Below are 22810 nucleotides of genomic sequence, written 5' to 3'. Positions count from 1 at the left end.
CAATTTTCTCCTCAACATTGCCATCTTTACAGGCTCGCAGAAACTATAGAAGTGCAAAGATTGAAGAAAACAAAGTATTTCATTAAATCTTTTTTGGATCTACTATATATTAGATCGATTCCTCTTTCTGCTTCACGTGAAGTCACCTCAAATAATTTCTCACGCCTGAGACAGTTTTCTATCTCAGCAAATATACTATCAGATCTTTTATGCAGTACTGTTATAATATTTGGGCTTGCGAATCTATTACACATTTGAGCGTTCTTGATAAAGTTCAGAAGCGTATCTGTAAGTTGGTTGGCGGCATCCTTTCTTTTTTGCTGTACCGCTCTCTTTCTCTCTCTCTCTCTCTCTCTCTCTCTTTCTCTCTCTCTCCCTCTCTCTCTCTCACACACACACACACACATACAGACACATGTGTTTGCTAGGTCCATTTATTTCCATAAGTATTATCACGGCATGTGTTCTTTCGAATTGCTTCAATTATTCTCTGCTTCCTTTATTCCAGCTCTCTTGATTCGTTGGTCTAGTTGTCTTAATCAAGATACCTCGTTCCGGTATCTTCTTTCCAACAAAAACTGCAGTTTTGTTTTCCTCTTGTTTCAAGACTATGGTTCATAGGCATCTTTTGTTTTTGTGTTAATTATCTCCCCTTTCCTGTTAACTCCTTACGTCAAGTGGCTTCATGTTTTGTCTGAAACGACTTCCATTTAAAAAAATTTTCTACGCCCTCTAGCGGATGAACATATTTTGTAAATATCATTTTAATTGCATATAACTTGTAACGTTCAACTTACTTCGCCACGCAGGGATTGATCACATGAGACGGTTAGAACTTGCGTATTGCTGGTTTCATCGATGTCAATCACCTCAATGGGTGGAAACAGTGGCGTCCCAACAGCAGCATTCTGAAAAAAATAAAACAATAATAATTCAAGCGATAATCATATAAATAGATTAACCAACGTTAAACAACGCTCATCTTTTTTGGTTCTTAAATGATAATAAAGAAATGACGTTTTTCATTTGGTTTCGAGACAGAAATGAACCATAATAATCGACTTGGCTTATAAACTTTAATTCTACAGAATTCATGTTATATATTGGAGTCCTGCGCCGTTAGGTAGAAATTATATTAACTAGTATAAATTTTGAGAGTGTGTCATTAAGTGCATATCAGGATAACCTGGCCACAAACGGAGATGGGCCCAGTGCATTTAACAAGTGAGGTGATAGCTCCCTAGCTCCCTAGACAAAAACAGTTAGACGCAGGTGTCGATTATATAAGAAATGATCCTGGGTTTGAGAATTGGAGCAGAGTTTCAAACAGTTTAGTACAAGGAAGTAGCAGATAGATGTATGCAATGTAGGGCTTTAAGTGAATTTCCTCGAGCTTGCTCGTTCGTCGACCAATTTTTAATTAAGCAAAATTAAGGAAAATAAGTAAGGAAAGTAAGTAAGAAAAAATTAATTTTAGCTTCTATTTTGTAATGGAGAAATTTTCGGTCCCTTGAACGAACGTCTCTCCCCAATAAAACTTTAAAAGTATCAACAAGTTTCCTTGAGTTTTCATGCAAGAATTTTATTCGTCTTGAGTTAACAGAAGATCAACAGCTGCTGGACGATGCAACAACACAGACCAATGGCTACACACATGGGAAAGCAACGATCAAAGAATGGAGACCAGGCCGTATGTAAAAAAGACTTTTATTTAACTTAATTTTATTTTATTTTGATCACTCACCGGTGATAACCAACAGGTGCACACGTGCAACGAATACGCATGTGTGAGAAGACAATGCGCTTCCCATGTGAATCCCTTCGTGTGAATTCGTTTTAACGCTGTTCGTTTAATGATTGTTTATGGCGATGCAAAATTCGTTTTCGAATTGAATTTTAAATCAGTTTCAAATCCCACGGAGAAAGCTCCTTGGTAACTGACGCTTAGTATTAAATACTGATGAATGGCGATTTGGTATCTGTCTGAAACCGAAACTATACTATTACTTCTATTTCTATCCCTATTTTATATTTCTCTATCTGAAACCCAACCTTCACTATTACTTTTAATTATGCACTACTATCAAGGAGACCTGACGTTGCCAGATATTAAAAGAGAATCAACGAATATTTTTCAATATTTTACTGTCATCGAAATCGGTGAAATCGCCCATTTTTCAATCAAATCGATTGATTGCCTGCTCTGGTTGAGGACCTACCGCGATGTATCAGAGGGAAGATTCGCATGCCTTCTCGCACTGACTTGGTCTACAATATATTGTAGTCTACATTGCACTGTAGAAAACCTATATAATGGCTTGAATTAAAGTTTAAAATACAAAAGTCAAATATCATGGTCCCATAGTGCTCTAAACAGAAACATTCATTTTGAACGCGCTCCTGTCTTATCAAAGAATCTCCTGCTAATTTTATACGGCGGACCCTTCTGCTTGTATGATTATAGAACTCCTAAAATGCACTTTTAATGTTAGGCTGTATAAGGAGGTTAACTTTGGTGAAAATCAGATGTTCCTTATTTAACCGAATTTTTTTTTTTTAGTATCGATTTTCGATACTTATCTGAGATGTTCCGATACAAAACCTATTTAAGAACACTTACAGACACATAAAGTATATTTGTCTGAGATTTTAAAAACATCGGCCAGCCGTTTCGGAATCCATAAGGAACAAACTCACACACACAAATTGCCCTTTTTATATATAAGTAGATAGATTGTGTTATCTTTTAATATTTAATTGGGGAAAATGGTACTGTTCTGTGATCATAATACCATCTTTGCAAGCATTATCTTTTTGTTCAGTAAATAATGTATTATTTCTTATGCTGTTATAAGACTATTCTCCCGTGTATTACCACCTTCTTTGTGGAAATATATTGTATGTTCGTTCCTCATGATACTATCCTCCTAGAGATTAACACCTTCTTATCGGGTAGTGTATTATATGTCCATCAGCATGATATTCAGCTACTAAGCTTTACTAGTTCCTTCGAAGGAGTGTAGTATGTATATGTCTGTTTGTCAGGATATTATCTTCTAAGGTAAAAATATCCGACGGTTGGGGGTGAGGCTTTTTTTATCATAGTCTTTAATAATGGAGAAGGATGGACGAACATTGATAGGTTTCAATTTCGAAAGTGATTTTAAAGCCTTCTAATTGGCGGACAGAATGTAATTCCTAGTTAGAATTTAAATTTAATGGCAAAAGTCAATTAGTCGGGTTCATTTTTGAATCTCAACCAAAAATAGATATTATTTTTTAATCCTTCCAATATTGTATCGATGAATCCTACTGTGATCCTTCTTCTTGTGTCATTTTTTATTTGTTTCTGATTGTTTTTAAGGCACTTTTGAACTTTCTTTTTTTCAAGCAATGTCGTTTCGGTTAACTTGGGGTTTTGTATTACCTCGTACAAGAATTTTACCTTATTTGTTTTACCATAGAAAATAAGACCAAGATGCTTTTTTGCATATTTATAAATTAACATCATTTCACTGAATGACCCCTACACACAAATAAACGAGATTCTATTTTTTTCAAGCGAATTTTTTTTATTTTAGAAGTTAGATTGGGTGATTATTTCGCATATGAATTTAACGTGAAATATTCACACATTTCCTGGCCATTGTAGTTTTTTAGGGAATTTAATTAAGCAATTGTATACGGCATAATCACGTTGACACACCGGTTCCCGTCAGATCATCGCAGTTAAACAACGATGAGCCTAACCAGTACCAGATGGGTGACCATTTGGGACTACCAGGTGCTGCATGTCCTCTCTGCTTAACTCAGCATTGTTTCCAGTCGTCCTGGACTTCTTCCCACTGGACTCAAACAGTGCCCATTCAGAAGAAGTGTGGCTTGAGATTGCGCAACTCTTGCCACACAATTACATACGCAACTGCCCTGTAGGGGGTATCCTTTGTCTTTCGAGACTGAACGGAGGCATCGAACTGAAATAGTACCATTAATTTTAAGTTCAAGTGGCTGCTAATTAGGATTATATAAAGTAAAATGATTCTAATTGGCACAACCATTGTAGCTTTGATGGCGATTAACTAATCTTTTCACCACTTAACCTATGTCCGTGCGGCTGCCAGTTAGGATTATATTAGAATTAAGATTAGCTTCTTTTTTTTCTTTTATTTTTTTGTTTCATTTTACTTCAGAAATCAAGAGGCCCCAATTCCTGTGGCTAACACTTGATCTTTATATGAGATGCATAGATATTTTAATATTCCACTAAAGTTCTCATTTACCTTTCAAACACTGGGTTAGTAAAGAAGTTGGGAATATCATTTTCCTTTCCAATTGACCGTTTACATTTGTTAACGTATATATTTCTACCCGTTACTGTGGGTTACTGAAGAGATTTTATTTGGGCCGCGAATACTATTTAGTCAGGGTTATACGAGTTAGTAAATGTTCTCAGTTTATACATGGCCGCAGTGTTTATGATTAAAGATGGAGGACATTTTCTGTTTTAATCAATGAATTATCGTAGAAAGATAACAATAAGATTTTACGTTTGTCTAGAAGATACCGGAAATTTAGTAATCAATCTTTATAAGAGTCAGATACATTCCAAGATGGAGTACTACGGTTACATATGTGAGAGTGTGACCTTGGGCACTCTTCTTTGCCTTGACAAAGTACAAAATCGACTTCGAAACCAAGTAGGTGGTTATCCCTTTTGTTCCTCAGAGCTCCTTTTTATTTTTACAGAAGAGACATTGCTAATCTATATCTACCATAAAACAATAACCCGACTAATACAAATGTAACAGAGCGCGGGCGCGCGTATAGCGGTTGTATGCAAATGTCGAACCGTGTGTGAAGTGACGTCACGGCGAGGAAGAAAATAAAAAGATATAAATAAAAAACCGTATGCGCAGACCAAGGATCAAGTTCGAGATGATCATAATCACGTTAAAGACGTGGGTGAAGTCACGCGTGGCAGTAGAATGAGGAATAAAAGTATTTTCTAAAAACCTGAAATAGCGAGTTGAATTTCTTTCCTGTTTCTTGTCTTGGTCTCATTTGAGACGGAGTCTACAATGTGTTGGGTCTACATGTTAAAGCATGTGTAAGTGTATAACGTTACACAAATATTAATGGCATTCCAAAAGTAATGCCTCCTATTTTTTTATTCCATGCGAATGAATCAGAAGAGATTATGAATTGCATAATGACTGAACTTATGCATTAATGACCTGAAAGTTTCATATGTCTGTTGCAAATGTTGACGGTGTGGGACTCTAAGAAAGCAACCCCGTCATGGACGATCGTCAGCAACAGAGATGCGTTATTAAATTCTTGGCGAAAGTGTTTTGAGGCTTTGTAGAAAAATAAATACTGGGGCACAAAAGGTCTGTTGGTTTTTTGGTACTACTCCCGTCTTCGTAACTTTTCAACTTTTTAGTTTAAAAAACACAGAAAACTTTACTTTTGGAATGACCTTCTATGACAAAGTACGCTCCGGACGCCCTTGCACAACCTTGTTCCTCGCTGACAAAAAGTGTATTCAGAATGGTGGTGACTATGTAGAAAAAAATAAATTCTGGAACAGAAAGAGTCGCTCGTTTTATTATATCACTCTAGTATTCATAACTTTTCAACTTTTTTTAGTTCAAAATTGGGAGGATTTAATTTTCGAACGACCCTATTATATCTGCTATAAAACAATAGCTTGACTAATCCAAATAACACAAATGACCAATCCTCATAAAAAAACACTCTCGAAACAAGTAATTTTCTTTATTTAAATTATCATTTGGCATTTCAATGGAGACGGTCGGATCAAGAAAGTGTTAAATTGAAAAGTAAATGAGGATGTTTACCTCTGAGACAGTCAACGCAGTCTTCAATTGGGTGAACTTGGGCTCGTGGTCATTGGTGTCGGATATAATGAGCGAGATGTTGCGTCTGGCATTGTAGGTACCATCCTGAAAAAAAAGAAGACAATAATGCATACAAAATAGATCGATGAAGCTGACAAATTAATGTGTCCGTTAAAAGAAGTTTCTGGTAATACTGACTAGCAGGGATACCTGGTGTTGCCCGGGTCCATGAAAAACAAAACAAAAAAGGTTAATAAAAATATGGGTAACATTTTTCCCCCCTTTGAAATTTCTCTTTCCTTCTTTCTCTACGTTTTTCTATCCCTCCCGCTAACATTCATGACTGAAACATGTTAGACAAGTCAGGCACTGACGGACGTTCATTTATTCCAAATATGGTTAAAGTGCAGAAGGGGTTGTAGATTTTTGCCTATAATTCCATGGGTTCAAGTCTCCCTAGGATTTCAGTACTATCCGTTTCATTGCCCTACGAATACAATATAATCCAATACTTTATACAATATATACAATGTTTTAAACTAACTTCAATAGAGTCGTTCCTTTTCTATATGTATATTTTTAGCGGAATATGTACGTATGTATACATACATACATACATATACAGAGAGAGATAGTGAAGGTATGTACGTGTGCATGTATGTTTGTGCCTATTTTGTTTTTGTTATTTGCTTTCTTTCGTGTTTTAAGTTCTACAATATTCTTTTGGTGCCATGATTTTATTTTTTTTTCTAGTACATCAATACAATATTTTTTTAAGGGTTCTACAACTTTTTTGTACGAGTCTTTTTATAAAAGTATACAGATTTCTTCTTTTGGTTAAACCTTAGATTATTTTTTACTCACCAGGCGGAGAATTACAAATGTAAGTCACACACACACACACACACACACACACACACACACACACACACATATATATATATATATATATATATATATATATATATATATATATATATATAGTTCAAATAATAAATAAATATATTTGAAACATTAACTAAAAACCAATATTTTTTCAAAAGTGCTTAATACGTGAGTAAAGCCCGGATAAAAAATATATATAAATATTAGAAAGAGTATATATATATATATATATATATATATATATATATATATATATATATATATATATATATATATATATATATATATATATATACTCTTTACACATATATATATACTCGTTTTCTAATATTTACAGATATATATATATATATATATATATTACCGTTTTATCTGCTTAGTTACACATGTTTCGGTTATCGAATCGCATCACTGACCCAGTAACTTCATCAGACTTTAACAGAAAAACCTGATGAAGTTACTGGATCGTTGATACGATTCGGTAATCGAAACATGTGTAACTAAACAGATAAAACGGTAATAAAAAATATATTTGTTCTGCAATAATATTGAGCACTTTCTTCAGGTTTTTAGAAGTTACCATTTTTGCTAAATATATATGTGCGTGTGCGTGTGTGTGTCTGTAATACTAATATATAAAAGAAACTTTTTCTGTGTGTGAATTCCTTCCCTATGGACTCGAAAACGGCTGGGCCGAATTTATGAAATTTCATGCAAAGGTACTTGATGTGCCTGGCAGTGTTCTTAGATGGGGTTTTTTCGGAATGTCATCGATAAGTATCGATCATCGATTATCAAAATAATCCGATAGAAGAAGGAACAGGCGATTTTTACTAAAGTTGACACTTTACGCAGCCTAACATCACAAGTTATTTTGAGAAGTTTTATTACCGCACAAGTCGAAAGGCTCGACATATGAAATAAACGGTAGGTTCTTTTATAAAACAACGGTGCTTTTGAATTGAATGTTTCTGTTTAAAACACAATTTCACCATATTTGATTTTTTTTTTTTTTTTGCATCTTAAAATTAAATTCAAGCCATTATCATCACACAAGCAGTAAAATCGAGTATATAAAATCAATAGTAGGTTTTTTGATATGACAGGGGAACGTTCGAATTTTATGTTTCTGTTTGGAACACAATTGAAGCATGATACTTGACTTTTGCATTTTAAACTTTAATTCAAAAATAATTTTATAAAATCAACAGTAGGTTCTCTACAGTGCAATGCAGACTATAATGTATTGTGGACTAAGTCACTGCAGAGAGGTATGTGTAGTTTCCTTTCGGTACACCGCCAGAGGTCCTAACTAGAGTAGGCAATCAATATCAATTTGATTGAAAAACGGGCGATTTTCACCGATTTCGATGACAATAAAAATATGGGGTTGTGAAACATTTGTTGATCATCATTCAATCCCGGGCAACGTTGGGTCTCCCTGACAGTATATATATATATATATATATAAATATATATATATATATATATATATATATATATATATATATAAACAGGGAGACCCCTCATTGCACGGGATTGAATACTTGAATGCTAGCATGGAGACCTAACGTTGCCCGAGATTGAATGATGATTAACGAATATTTCACACTCCTATATTTTTATTGTCATGGAAATCCGTGAAATCGCCCGGGAGGAAGTTTCACATGCCTCCATGCAGTAACTTAGTCCAAAATATATGTTATTCTACATTGCACTCTAGAGAAGTTACTGTTTATTTTATAAAATCATTTTATATAAACTTTTTTCCAGTTAACGAAAAAAAAACATTAAGAAATTTACATGCAGGATTTGAACCTACAGACCATGTCATGCAAAAAAAAAAAGAAAAAAAACGTAAATTTTCAAGTCTTATAAAATTCTTTGCGGTTAATGAAAAAAAATTAAGAAATTTACGTGCGAACTCAAAACCTACAGACCACAACATGGAAAAAAAAACAAAAAAAAAACATGCTATAAATTTAGCCTCAGTAGAATTTTCACAGCCCGTTGTTCTATCATTGTTGCTAAGCGACGACATGGAAAAATGGCTTTACTGATGATAGATAAAATAAAATAACTGGTTCGATTATCGGTAATTATTGGGGATATTCTGAAGCAAAACTTGACTAAGATCACTCCCAGACTTATACACTAAAGTGCTGTAAATTTTAAAGAAAATCTGTTCAGCCGTTTTGGAGTCTATAAGGAACGAACTCACACATACGCAGACATAGTTGCATATATATATATATATATATATATATATATATATATATATATATATATATATATATTGATAGTTTATGCATAGTTATATTATAACATGATATATATATTTATCGGGCGTGTTCAATATATTAGTAGTGATATAGAAATATAATTATGGGAAGTAAGCTGCACATAACTTTTGGTTATTAAACTGTATATTAGTTTCTATTCGGCATAAACACGTTGAGCCTGGTTGTTGAGCCAGATGAGTAACCATTTGGAAATATTGAGCGCCGCATGTAATCTATCGTGACTGGGAAACACATGCAACTGGGAATGATGTGTGGAATTTATTTTTCAGTGAAAGTCGGATGCCAGGTCAGGGCGAATACTACACAAGGTAGCAGGTATATATTACCTCTCTGCAACTATCAAAACGGTTTATACATTTAATTAAAGACTTGTCAGTAGTAGTAGTAGTAGTAGTAGTAGTAGTAGTAGTAGTAGTAGTAGTAGTAAGAAGAAGAAAAAGAAGAGGAGGAGGAGTCATTAATAATAATATTGTGTTTAAATAAATGTCTCTCAAAGTTAATAATACTATTATGAAAAAATGACTCTTTTTCTATAACATAATTGTCATTGTAAGCTAAGTATTTTTTACATAAATAAAAAGAAATAAAATGAATGTCACCTTTTTAGATGACTTTATTTAAAACTAGCCTGGATGCCCGGTGTTACCCGGGTGTTTAGAGGTGTGTGTTGAGCAGAAAAAAAAAAGGTTGGTATTAGGCAGGCAGGTTCGAACCTACACCGTGAAGGAGGAAAAGAACGTGGAAAAATGTGACGTCTTTGCTGTTACGTCCATCGCCAAACCAGAAGTGCTAGTCGATCGAAAAGAGGGGCTGACTTTCGAAAATATCGGCGAACAATTCGACCTCTTCTTGTAGAAAAGTGCTCGATTGAGGATGAAGGAATTAGTGTTTTTAGCTATTTTTAGATATTTTTCGTCCGAAGGGTCGATCTTCAAAACGATACTGATCTCGTGAAAATCCGTCGCCTCTGTTGAAGGTTTTAGGCATACATACATACATACATACATACATACATACATACATAAATTTAAATAGACAGGTGAGATTTATATAATAGATTGTACTGTTTTAGTAAATAGGACAGCATAATTTGATTTGGGAACAATTAATTTAAAAATGGGTAAACTTGAAATATTATACCCAAGCGAGATAGGACTAATCACTAACCATCATCTTTGCAGAGCAGACCATCTCATTTTTACAATGTATCTGAAAGGTGATAACGTACGTACGAACATGGAATGGCTCAGCATATTGTTATAGAGATTATTAGGCTCCGTGGAAATTCCACAGTTATATCCTTATAGGAATTTTTTGAAATATTTATTTTCTTTGGACATGCGACGCTAGCGCAGACCCCACGATATTAGTGTAATATATTTGGATAGAACTGATTCTATACTCTGATCCGAGCCTTAATACCGAGAAATATTATTTTAGTTTCACGTTTAGCAAGATTCATTTTTTGTTAATTATTTTTTTGTTTACATTTTATTAATATTAATGATAATAACATTTTATTAATATTAATTGATAATAACATTTTATTAATATTAATGATAATAACATTTTATTAATATTAATTGATAATAATAATAATAACAATAACAATACTTTTATTAATAATAATCAAAATAATAATAGCAATAATTGTATTAATGCAAATGGTAATTATAATAATCATCTTATTAATTACTAGACCCGACATAACCCGAGATTGAATGCGAATCAACGAATGTTCTACACTCCTATATATTTATTGTCATCGATATCGATTAAATTGCCCATTTTTCAATCAAATTGATTGATTGTCTGCTCTAGTCGGGGACCCACCGCGATGCAGCTTCTTATGCCTCCCGCAATGATTTAGTCTGCAATGACTTGTAATCTACTTTACACTGAAAAGAGCCTACTGTTGATTTTATAAAGTAATTATATATAATGACTTGAATGAAAGTTTAAAATAGAAAAATCAAGTATCATGGTTCTATTGTGCTCTAAACAGAAACATTAATTTTGAATGCGCTCCTGTCTTATCAAAGAACCTACTGTTGGTTTTATAAGCCCGGCCCTTCCGCTTGTGCAGTGATAAAGCTTCTCAAATGCACTTCTGAAGTTAGGCTATATAGGGGTGCTAACTTAGGTCAAGATCGGACTGTTACTTCTTTAGTGGGATTTTTTCTGATTATCGATTTCTGATAATTATCAGGGGCATTCTGATACAAAATCTATCTAAGAATCGGTCCAGACACATAGTGCACATTTTATGTGATTTTTTTTTTTAATCGGCGCTGTCGTTTCGTATTCATAGTGAAAGAACTCATACAAACACAGACACACACACAAAGCGTCTTGTATAAGTATAGATAATAATAATAATAATAATAATAATAATAATAATAATAATAATAATAATAATAATAATAATGACAATAATAATAGTAACAATAATAACAACAATAATAATAACAACAACAATAATAATAATAATAATAATAATAATAATAATAATAACAAGCCAAAAACTATCTGGTCGCCCGACTGATGCCTTGAATTTTAGGAGAAAAATAAAAATTAGCCCCAAAAGGTGTGTTTTTCACCCCTAAAACACCCTGGGGCTCAAACCCCAAAATTTTCCCAGAGTCAAATATTATGTTCCCAGTTGTATATCCATTTGGTCTTGCTTTTGAGTAATTTCCAGCAAAATCTAATGGTCGGGAAAGATTCTATGTCCCGGAATGTGCTCTTTTTGGGGCCATTTTGACCCGTTTTTACCCCCTGGAAAAGCAACCAGAATTTTCCCAGGGTCAACTATTACGTTTCCAGGTGTATATCCATGCGATCTTGCTTTTGGGTAATTTTCAGCAAAATCCCGACATATCCCGAAAAGTGATATTTTTTGCCTTTTTGACCTCTTTTGACCCCCTTGTAATACAGCCAGAATTTTTATCAAAAATCCGAGAATGTCGCATTTCCTCCCTTGTGTAGTTGTAACTTCATGCAAAATTTTATAAAAATGTAATGAGTAGTTATTGAGTTATTTTGGGAACGAATGGACAAAGGTGAATTCTAAGGTTCAAATCTGAACCAATAATAATAACAAACTATATTGATATGACAATGATGCAGTAACCTGAAGTGAACCGAAACTTTCATAAAACTGATTCAAACCGGTTTTCATATGATAATCACAAAACCATCCCAACCGATTTCCAAATCTATTTCAATGTTTTACGATGAAATGTTTCAGGATGTGAATGTTTACAATTCTGATCACATTTTAAAGCTTCACAACTTTGTACACTCGGATGTTTAAAATAAGATACACAAATGAAATAAACTTTTAAATGTGATGGCCGGTTTCATTAAGAGATTATTTTACTATCAGCAGGACTGGCGCAATAAACACGAACCAACCAACCCTCTCTCTGAAAGTTTGAAAAGAATACTTTTTTTATTTTTAGTTTTCTCGCGTTAATATGAAAATTTGGCGTTTTATACATTTCAATTCATTTTATTAAATGCGAGAGGCGTTCCAAAAGTAATTCACGAATGTGATGATAAATTACTTTATACATTCATGGCCTAGAAAATGTATCTCTCTATCGCAGATATTGGCGGTGTGGGATTCTAAGAAAGCAACCAATGTCATCTATGTGCGTCAGAAGCAGGGATGCCTCCTTGAATTCCTCACAACAGTGCATTAAGAATGGTGGTGACTATGTAGAAAAATAAATTCTGGAGCACAAAAGGTCGCCCGTTTTAATGGTATCACTCCCGTCTTTGTAGCTGTTCAACTTCTTGGGTTAAAAATCGGAGTCTTAACTTTCGAACGACTGTCGTATGGGAAAAGTGCTCTCAGGATATCCATGTACAGCCATTGTTCATCGCTTGCAAAAATGCATTGAGTATATGTAGAAAAATTCATTCTGAAACGCAAACGATGGCTCGTTTTAATGGTGCCACACCCGTCTTCGTAGCTCTTCAACTTTTCGAAAGTAAGAATAGGTTAGACTTTATTTTTGAGACAAATCTTGTAGAAGAAAACGAAAGAAAGGTAGGAGGCGGCTCACTGTTTGATTGGTTTTAAGAAAAAACACTTAAACTTGCTTTTAACAATTATCGTATGTTTGTTGATTTCGTGTTTGTGCACTCAGTTTATCCAGTGTTCTTCTAATATGTGATCTACCGATTAACCTTATTCCTAATTAACTATAACCCTAATCTGAGAGTTGAGTTAGAATCAAGGTTTTTACGGTTGGGATTAGGATTAGTTTGTTAGGATTAAGGTTAACGTTATGATCAATAGGTCGATCACATGTTTGAATGTAAACCACATACTGGATTCGAAACCTCAACCTTTTCCTTTGCGTTTTTTTTTGTTTTGTTTTGTTTTTTTTTAAGATTTCTGGAGACTTTCACCAAATTTGAGAAATAACATAAGATTTTCGTAATTAACAATATGATAAATACAAATGAGACAATCGTTTGAAAAAAGAACAAACCGTTGCAAGGAGGTGAATGACGTACGCCTTCTTGGCTGATTCGTAATCGATTTTTTGTCGGAGGACAATGTTGCCTTCCCAATGGCTACTGTCGCTCTGTGATGTCTGTTCAATACCAAAGGTTTCACAAGCTTCCATTGCCTGGTGGACATAAAAACAGAACATTATTTTATTTAGATAATAATAAATGCAATGTACACATAATATATATAAGGGAGGTGGTGTTTGATCAACACTACTGAGGAACCATACAATAATATTAAGACTAGTGTAATTTTTTTAGAGCAAACTTAATGCGGTGATTGTAAGAGAATAATTAACTCTTGCCATGAGAGTACATTTTCCTCATAAAAGTATTAAGATATTACAATTTCTGATAATATCAAAATGTTGTTGTTGTTGTTGTTGTTGTTGTTGTTGTTGTTGTTGACGACGACGACGACGACAGTATAGGAACGAGTATTCTTCCAATCGCTTGTTATCTCTTTAGGTGCAATTATTTGCATTTCTATCTGTTTGTCTGTTTAGGTGCAGGTTTATGTTAGTGTTAGGGTTTCGATTTTTGTCTCAACATAAAACTTTCGTTTTTGGCAGTACAAAATGCAAAACAAATAATATTAAATAGTTATATATATATACATATATATATATATATATATATATATATATATATATATATATATATATATATATATATATATATTACTATTAAAAGTGGGTGCCATAAAGCAAACTTTATTCTTAATTTTTTTTTTCTTTTACTTACGGCTTTCGAAATGCTCATGTCACATTTGACCTCCAAATACCCGCTGCCTTTGTCGGCGTCATTCACTGTAATGCCACTTAGAATCACCGAGTTGATTGGCTTGTCCTGATGTAAAGATAAAATTAGATCTTCTGAGTGAAATGAAAAGCAAGTGAAGCATGCATGGTCCCCCGTCAGTGCACAGTGAACGAGGCATAAAAAAATGACTATGTTCAGCATTTGCCCCCTATTAAACCCCGAAAGTCCCCTGGGGACGTCAAAATGAACAATTGGTATAGTTTTGGGCCTTAACATACATAAAGTTGAGTTCTGCACCATGCAAAACTGCTAAATATACATACACAGAAAATTTTGGGTAAATATAGTAAAATAGACCAAAAATGGAGTATTTTTATTAGCCCTAAAAGAGTCCCTGGGGAACACCCAAGAGTTATCACGAAGCGTAATCAAACAAAATTATATAGAAATCAGTTACAAGTTTTCAGAAAGTTTTATAAAAGTCCAAGGCATCAATTTTTTTTTAATATAAACAAACGTGTAAACTTTAGCTATTTTAACTCGAAATGCGCCCCTAGGAGTTTCCCCGGAAAATCCGTTCTGTTACTTTTTTACTCATATCATGCTTAATGTTGGTGCAAAATTTTTAAAAATTCCAAGGCATAGTTATTGAGAAAAATGCGAACAGACGAACGGACGAACGAACAAGAGTGAATTTACAGGTCCACCCTCCTTTTGTCAGGGGACCATTAAAACCATTGCATTGTTGGTGAAGTTCATGATACGGTTTAGGGGAGCGTTTCGAGCCATAGAAATCTTCAAACATACAATATTAAACAATTCCTCATCTACGAAGCTCGTTTAAAAAATAAAGTCACTTATTTGTTTTTAACTCAAAAGTTGAAGAGCTACGAAGACGGGAGTGATACCATTATAACAAACTGTCCTTTGTGGTCGAGAATTGATTTTTCTACACCACCCTTCCTAATGCATTTTTTGTCGGCTATGAACGATGGCTGTGCATGGACGTCCGGAGTGCGCTTTCTCATACAAAGGTCGTTCCAAAAGCAAAGCCTCCGAAATGTTTTTAACTCAAGAAAGTTTTAAGAATTCCGAAAACGGGCGATCTATTGTGCTCCAGAATTTATTCGTCTACATAGTCACCACCATTCTCAATGCACTTTTGCGAATAATTCAATGACGCACCTCTGCTTCTGACGCAGTCTATGACAGGGGTTGTCAATATCTGCAACAGAGAGATGAAACTTTCAGGTCATGAATGCATAAGCTCAGTCATCATAGAAATGCAGTATGCAATTTCTTCTGATCCATTCGGGCGGAATGAAAAATAAAAGACATTACTTTTTTAACGTCCCTCGTATTACATATATGTTGACGTCAATGTGTAGTAAGCCTCTGAGTGGTAGAGTTCTTCTATTTTTACTTTTATTTCAGGCCTTGAAATAGAAGATCAAATAGAACGCAACTGGCATCTTATGCTTTTTTTACTACAGAGTAAAGCTAACACAAAACTGAATAAAGATTTGTCGTTTGTATTGAGAAAATCTTGAACAGATGTGCCAGAAATGGTTTGCTTGATTCCGAAAAGGAAATTTTGCAGTAAAAGATGCTCTACGCTCTGGTTGACCAAAAATGATGCACAGTGACGAAGTGAAAGTCATAGTTGAACATGATTGCCCTTTGACAACAAGACAAATCACAGACAGTCTCAAGATTTCTAAATCGAGCGTGGAAAATGAATTGCATATACTGGGTTATGTTTCTTAACTTAATGTCAGGGTTCTCCTTTCTATAAAAACCGAATGGAGTTTTTGGGTCAACTAAATAAAAATGTACACCTTACATAGAAAATATTTGTTATTTGAATTTAAACTCCCATTGGTGAATATTAAAAAACACAAAAAAGAACATTTCTGTGATTTATTTCATTTTAAAGTTCATCGCCCATAAAAAAAATTGCTCCTTATAAACCCTTATACACTTGTGTCCATCGATGTCAACCTCCGGGTGTTTGCTTGTCTGTGAACACAAATTCACTTGGCACTGATATTAGTTTAGAAAACGGGTTATTTAAAAAGTGAGCAAAAAAAATTGTCACAGAAGACCACATCAGAAGACGAATAACTTTCGTAAGCGTATGAGAAATAGAGATAGATAGATAGATAGATAGATAGATAGATAGATAGATAGATAACTGCTCACACTACACCAAGTTACACTGTACGCGACCCCCCCCCCGTTATGAACTGCATACGGACATGTCTTTCCTACTTAATGTTTCGCCAGCCAAAAGATAGGAAATCACAACGCGGGAGTCACGTGGCTTCGCGACTTCCATCTGATGTCACTTCTAACCATTAAAAGAGTAACTCAAAGTTTTCGTTTCAAACACGGCCCTCGTTGTGTAACATTTTTAGAAAAGAACAAAAACTCCAACTTATTATTATTATGCAAGAATACGACACTTCCTTTCAAAAGGACATTCGTGTTCAATCAAGGAAATGATAAGTCAGAAGATTCAGTCTTACCTCCGATACTGTGATGACTGATTTTAAGCCGATGAAGACCGGTTTGTTGTCGTTCAAGTCCTCAATGGGAATTGTGATGATTTTGTTGGTGGTGTATCTACCATCCTATAATAAAAGAGTTGCGATATCAATATGGCAAATAACATATAAAGGTGGCAATTTCGGATCCATACCGTTTCCAAATAGTGTATAAATAACCACAAGAAATCGAATCCATCTAAAAACAGTATAGCTGACTTCATAGATGACAACGACATCGATAAGGGCAATCATCATTCAAAGAAAATTTTAAACTATTTAAAAGCTTCGATGAATTAAAATATTACCTATGTTAGAAGATAGGTTATTTCACAGTTTATGTATTAAACATATATTAAATGTATTAAACATATATCCCCAACATATCCATCACCAGAACGAATATTAAACGAGATTATACAAAGCATAAAATATATTAGTTTTTACTCTACCTTTTAAGATATGATATAGATCCTATTTATAATGCTCCCCATGGGACAGATTTAGACACCAGGGTCGTTTTTTAACGTGGAGAAAAGGAACAAAAATAAAAATTGTCTCGTGAAGGATTTCTCCTCTACTAAGAGATAACAAGAAATTGAAGTGCAGCATCTGAAGAAAAGATGGTATTTATTTGTTTCCCCGCGAAAATAAGGTCGTTTTTTGATGTGAGGGAAAACCAGCTCCCCCAAAAAGGGAGCACTCTGGCAGTGTCCAAATAAATAGTAATTGCCTCGATATGAAGGGTTTCCCCTACATTGACCAAGGACGAATTACTTAAGTGCAGAATTAGAACAGATACTACACTTTGAGATATTAAATCATGTATTCAATTCAGGCTAAAAAATGCAATATAAGTTCAACATGAGCAAAAAGCTTAAGCACAAGGCCAACTCAAAAGAGGGAAAATGGAGGTCGTTGGTCATCCTTGTCACTCCAGAAAACAAAAGTTTCTTCCACCGCCATAATACCGCGTTCACCCTTTCGTACTGGGGTACGTCCTACTTAGAACCCAATTGTTTAAAACATTTTTATTGTCGTGTAAAAACAAAAAATAACAATAATGATATAATAATTCATTTGTGTCGAGGGCGGGGAAAATACAAAGGTGGTTAGTCCGTTCCACTTCGGTTTGTAAAGGAACCTAAGCTCCTGCGGAACAGTCTCTGGGTGGGAGTATTCTCGAGATGGGCCGAAATGGAGAAAAGAAAAATTTGGGGGGGGATGTCAGTGATTGATTCTTTCTCTCCAAGATGAGTGAAATTTAGGGGGAGGGGCGAAAAGAAAAATTGCAGTTAGGAGTGGGTGGGGATCTTGGAGGCTTCCTCGTCGGGAGAGATGGAGCACTCACTCGGCTAGCTAAGGGGCTAAAGATTAGGTTTTTGATCTTGGCTCGAAAACCAAGAACATCCAAGGTAGGATATAGATATCCGAATAGACCAGATATTCTTTATCCTGCGGGACCTTCATGGGAGAAGGATAATAGCGATGAATTCTCAATACTCCTTGACATTATTCGGGTACAACCAAGAAGAAACGATCTATCACCAGTGTCCAGAAGCGTTGTTCCATTTGGATCGCTTCCATACACAAATTTACATCTGAAAACAGAATATTTCTATTCATAAAATCGGATGACACACTGACAGTAACATTAAAGCCATAATTTCATGTTAAAATTAAATTTCAGTTTCCTTATATACTGAGTTTATCCGTGCAATCGATGAATCTCTGATTAACTAACTTGTATATTGCTTTGAAAATGGAATCTCAATAATTAACTATTGGTTAGTATTGCTTTCATATTAGTATTGCATAGCGTTCTATTGAAGTAATTTTTTTTTTCAGATCGTGAAGACATAATTAGCATTTGGAGTAAAAAGAGAGCGAAACCCCTATTAATTTCCTTACGAAATTAAATTCCATCATAATGTACGAATGTCGTTCCACAAGTAAAGCCTCCTATTTTTTTTTTTTTTTTTTACTTAAACAATTGATTTGTGTTTTATTTTTTTATTTATTTTTTATGGGCAAACACTTTATAGTGAGTTGAGGCCTCCCTGATATAATGATTGAATTGCGGCTCTCACCGGTCGGAGCAGTATTTGGTAGTTTATGCAGCAGATACATGTATATGCCCTGTATATATTCATCTATTGTATTCTTAGACTTATTTTTCGGTTAAATAGGCAAAAAATACAGTTAATAAGAAATGGTAGGAGGGGATTATTACTTACAGTAGCAACCAGTTTCAATTTGAATTCGACATTTTCCTCTGAGTCAATAGGTCTTTGAAGGATGAGTCGACCAACCCACATGGCCCGGTCGGGAGAGTTTTGCTGATGAATGATGAATTGAGAGCAGCCCAATTTGTGCTGAAAATAGAAACAGCGCAAATAAAAAAAACATGTCGCTTTTTAAATTGAAATATTAAAATTATCATCTAAACCAATAAATGCGGAAGTTGTTTTCAGCCATCTTCAAAACGCCTCACGATTACTTGAATACAACGTGATTTTTTTTTAAATACATTATTCATGATATCGAGCAACATTGGGTATATAACCGAAATATATGACTATTTCTATGCCTAAAATGTGTTTGCTTTTTTAAACAAATTAGAGTTTGGTATTATTCATGTATAATGTTATTCGTATTCGTAATGTTTTGCAACATTATATGTTACATACATATTATGTTATTTTTACTTACATACACGTTGACACACCAATGAACAATGAGCCTGACCAGTACCAGATGGGTAACCTTTTGGGAAGGCTATGCGCTATATGTACCGCGCTGAGTCGTAGAAATTTTCAGATTGGTATCTGGGCGCCCGTTTAACTCACGGGGGCGGGGATACACCCCAGAACCAAGACGGAAAGCAACGGGAAATTACCGTCTTTACTTATCTTCCCGAGATTATCATGGCTCTCCAAAGTATAGAGCCATGGTCGCCGAAGTTATTAAAACAGTAGGGCCGCTTCATTCGCCCATACCTCTAATAATATATAAAAGGCACTTTGTCTATGTGTGTATTTATGTGTGTCTGTGAGTTCGTTCCTACGGACTCCGAAACGGCTGGGTCGATTTTTTGGAAGTTTCACATGAATGGGTTTTATGTGTCTAAGGGTGTTCTTAGGTTTTGTATTAGAATGTCTCCGATAAGACACACGAAAAATATTTATTGAAAAAGAACAGTTTGATTTGCATCAAAGTGTACACCCTCATATAGCCTAATATCACGTGCATTTCATAGGTTTTGTCACACCACAAGCAGAAGGGGTCAGCGTAAAGAATAAACAGTAGATTCTTTATAATACAGGGATGTGTTCCAAATGACTATTTCTGTTTAGAGCACAATTGAACTATCATACTTGACTTGCTTTTTGAACCTTAATTCAAGCTATTGTATAAAAAATAATTTGATAAAATCAACAGTAGATTCTCTATAGTGCAATATAGACTGAATGTATTTAAGACTCAATATTAAGCTACTGTGGATACGACGAGCGATTGGAAAATCGATTTCGATGACAATAAAAATATTTGAAGTGTGGAATATTCGATGATTCTCATTCAATCCCAAGCAACGTTCGGTTTCCCTGCAAGTATATATATATATATATATATATATATATATATATATATATATAGAGAGAGAGAGAGAGAGAGAGAGAGAGAGAGAGAGAGAGAGAGAGAGAGAGAGAGAGTGAGTCTCAATAAACGTTTAAATTATCTCAACTTGCTACACGAATAGGCTATCCAACGTTTGCAAGAGATGTTTAAGAATAAAGAATGGTAATTCCAGTAGGATGGACCACATCGCCACAATCATTATGACGTAACAGCCTATCTTTATCGTCATCTACCAAACAGATGTATAGGACGAAGAGTAAGTATCGAGTACTATCCACGATCAGCAGATCCATTGATATTTTGGAGAGTGGGGAGGCATTTTAAACACAAAGTTCACGCCAAAAATCTGCGATTATGACAGAGTTGAAAGCAGCCATTGAAAGAGAAATGGCAGCATCCCAACTGAACTGATAAGGAATGTTTTGGATTACATCATCGAGCGTTGTCAGCTGTTCCTGGACTACAATGGCCAATATAATTGAACACTTTCGACAATTAACTGGTGTCTGCATTTGTTCACAGTATTTTGATGCATGAAACTTTTCTTTATCATAATAAATGTTGATTTTATAGACATTTGAAGAGTGTATCCATTTATTGGGATACCATATATATATATATATATATATATATTGTTACGGCTGGGAGAAGCTAAGTCAAGGTGATCACTCCTGGTTAGAATCTTCGACTGTAAAATGGCGCTTCACCCTCCGTTCTCGTAACACAGAATAAAAAGAAATGAAAACTATCTAAAGTGCGTTGGGTGCAGATTTGCGCCCTAGAATGACACGTTATTTAAAAATCATGAATGACTCATTTAACCTTGAACAATTCAAACGCAAAGCAATATTTACAACACGTGGATAGAATATCATAAGGGCTTTATTAAACATGATTGAAATTTAATGCAATACCTCAATGGGTTGGAGTGACGGTGAATAAACGAGAAAATAAGCAATAAAAAATTATGAAATCAAACGAAAAAAAAGGAATTAAAAAATTGACATGAATGTCGTTCTGGAATAACAATCCGGAGAAAAAAAATGAACATGAATGGAGGCAGGGGTTGGGTTTGAGAGATGGGATATTAGAAATGGGGTACTTAACTGCCGATAAAATAAATTGCATGGTTAGCTTAGCTTCTTTCTTGCTTGCTTTTTTAATATTATTTTTAAAAGTCCATGAACACCGATATACTGCCTTCTACAGTCCCTTTCAAATTCGTTGACATTGTCTTGCGCGCGTTGTGCGTCATTTTACATTATTTCATGTGGATGTCATTTCCGTGTCGACTTTGTTTTGTTTTTTGTTTTTTCAACGGTTAAACATTAGGTTTATTTTAGTCGCATTTATGGGAATATGAGTTAGACATCAAAAGAAAGTCCTTCATTTTATCTTCGAAATAATACGGGGATGATTCGTTCCTCATATCTGGTCACTGGTTCCTCCCATTGTTTTTTGGCATGGCGGCGCGAGGAAATTTTCCATCCGCTCCCTCGTCGTGTCGACCCCAAAAAAGACCGGGTTATTTCGTTTCTCCCGCTTAAACATTTTTCTCCTCTCCCTTCCTCTTTTTTATTGCTGCTACTACTTCCTGTCGCATCGGGTTTTACACAGTGAGAGAGAGAAGAGTGAACGAATGGGAAGAAAAGGGCAGGGTGTTAAAGGTAGTAGTGGAGTTCTCGTTGCTAGCGCTGTTATGTGTGGGGGAGGGCGGAGGTCTTGGTAGGATTCTTGTTGTTAGCGATGTCGTGTGTGAAAGAAGGGCGTGCTTGATAGGGGTCTACGTTTGATTTGGAGAAGGAGAAAGAGGGGTCACTACTCGCAGATATTTATTCATTTATTCATTTATTTATTACGCTTTACTTTCGTTTCTTTTTCCCTCTCCATCTTTATCATTACAATATATATATATATATATATATATATATATATATATATATATATATATATATATATATAGTAAGTTATAAAATATATATGACGATTAAGCTACATAGAATATTCCGCGTTTCATCCACGCTAGGATTCATCAGGCTTATGCGAGGATTTTTTGGTTGTCTCGCGTTTTTATATACGCACCTTCTATTGAGTTTTTAGTTAGCCAATCAACTTTCTATTTTCTACCGCACCCTTCCTAATCAGCCAATGAGCAGGCACTTACAGGACGAAGGCTCAGCTGACCTCCGGTTCACCCGTTCCTTTGTGTGTGCTATTTTAGTAGGGAGCGTCCTGGCCTTTCTTAAACCTAGCTTAAATGTTTTATGTTAGTTTATATATATATATG

General features: G+C 34.7%; 1 protein-coding gene across 2 annotated transcripts in view; it reads right to left on the bottom strand.

The window, feature by feature from the left end:
* Positions 1-22810, bottom strand: part of LOC145278322 (protocadherin gamma-A10-like) — a 182395-nt gene that overhangs the window by 47414 nt on the left and 112171 nt on the right. For both annotated transcript variants that reach the window (XM_080130611.1, XM_080130612.1), the window contains exons 9-14: positions 19122-19259; positions 16867-16971; positions 14321-14425; positions 13555-13695; positions 5862-5966; positions 798-908 (exon numbers count right to left, since the gene is read on the bottom strand). In XM_080130611.1, coding sequence (XP_079986737.1) covers positions 798-908; positions 5862-5966; positions 13555-13695; positions 14321-14425; positions 16867-16971; positions 19122-19259 — 705 coding nt within the window. The remainder of the gene's footprint in view (positions 1-797; positions 909-5861; positions 5967-13554; positions 13696-14320; positions 14426-16866; positions 16972-19121; positions 19260-22810) is intronic.

Source organism: Euprymna scolopes, chromosome 6 (assembly GCF_053919585.1).
Source record: "Euprymna scolopes isolate OS-2025 chromosome 6, ASM5391958v1, whole genome shotgun sequence".
NCBI classification, from domain to species: Eukaryota; Metazoa; Mollusca; class Cephalopoda; order Sepiida; family Sepiolidae; genus Euprymna; species Euprymna scolopes.
The sequence above is the reverse complement of the archived record's forward strand: the minus strand, read 5'-3'. Positions and strand labels throughout refer to the sequence as shown.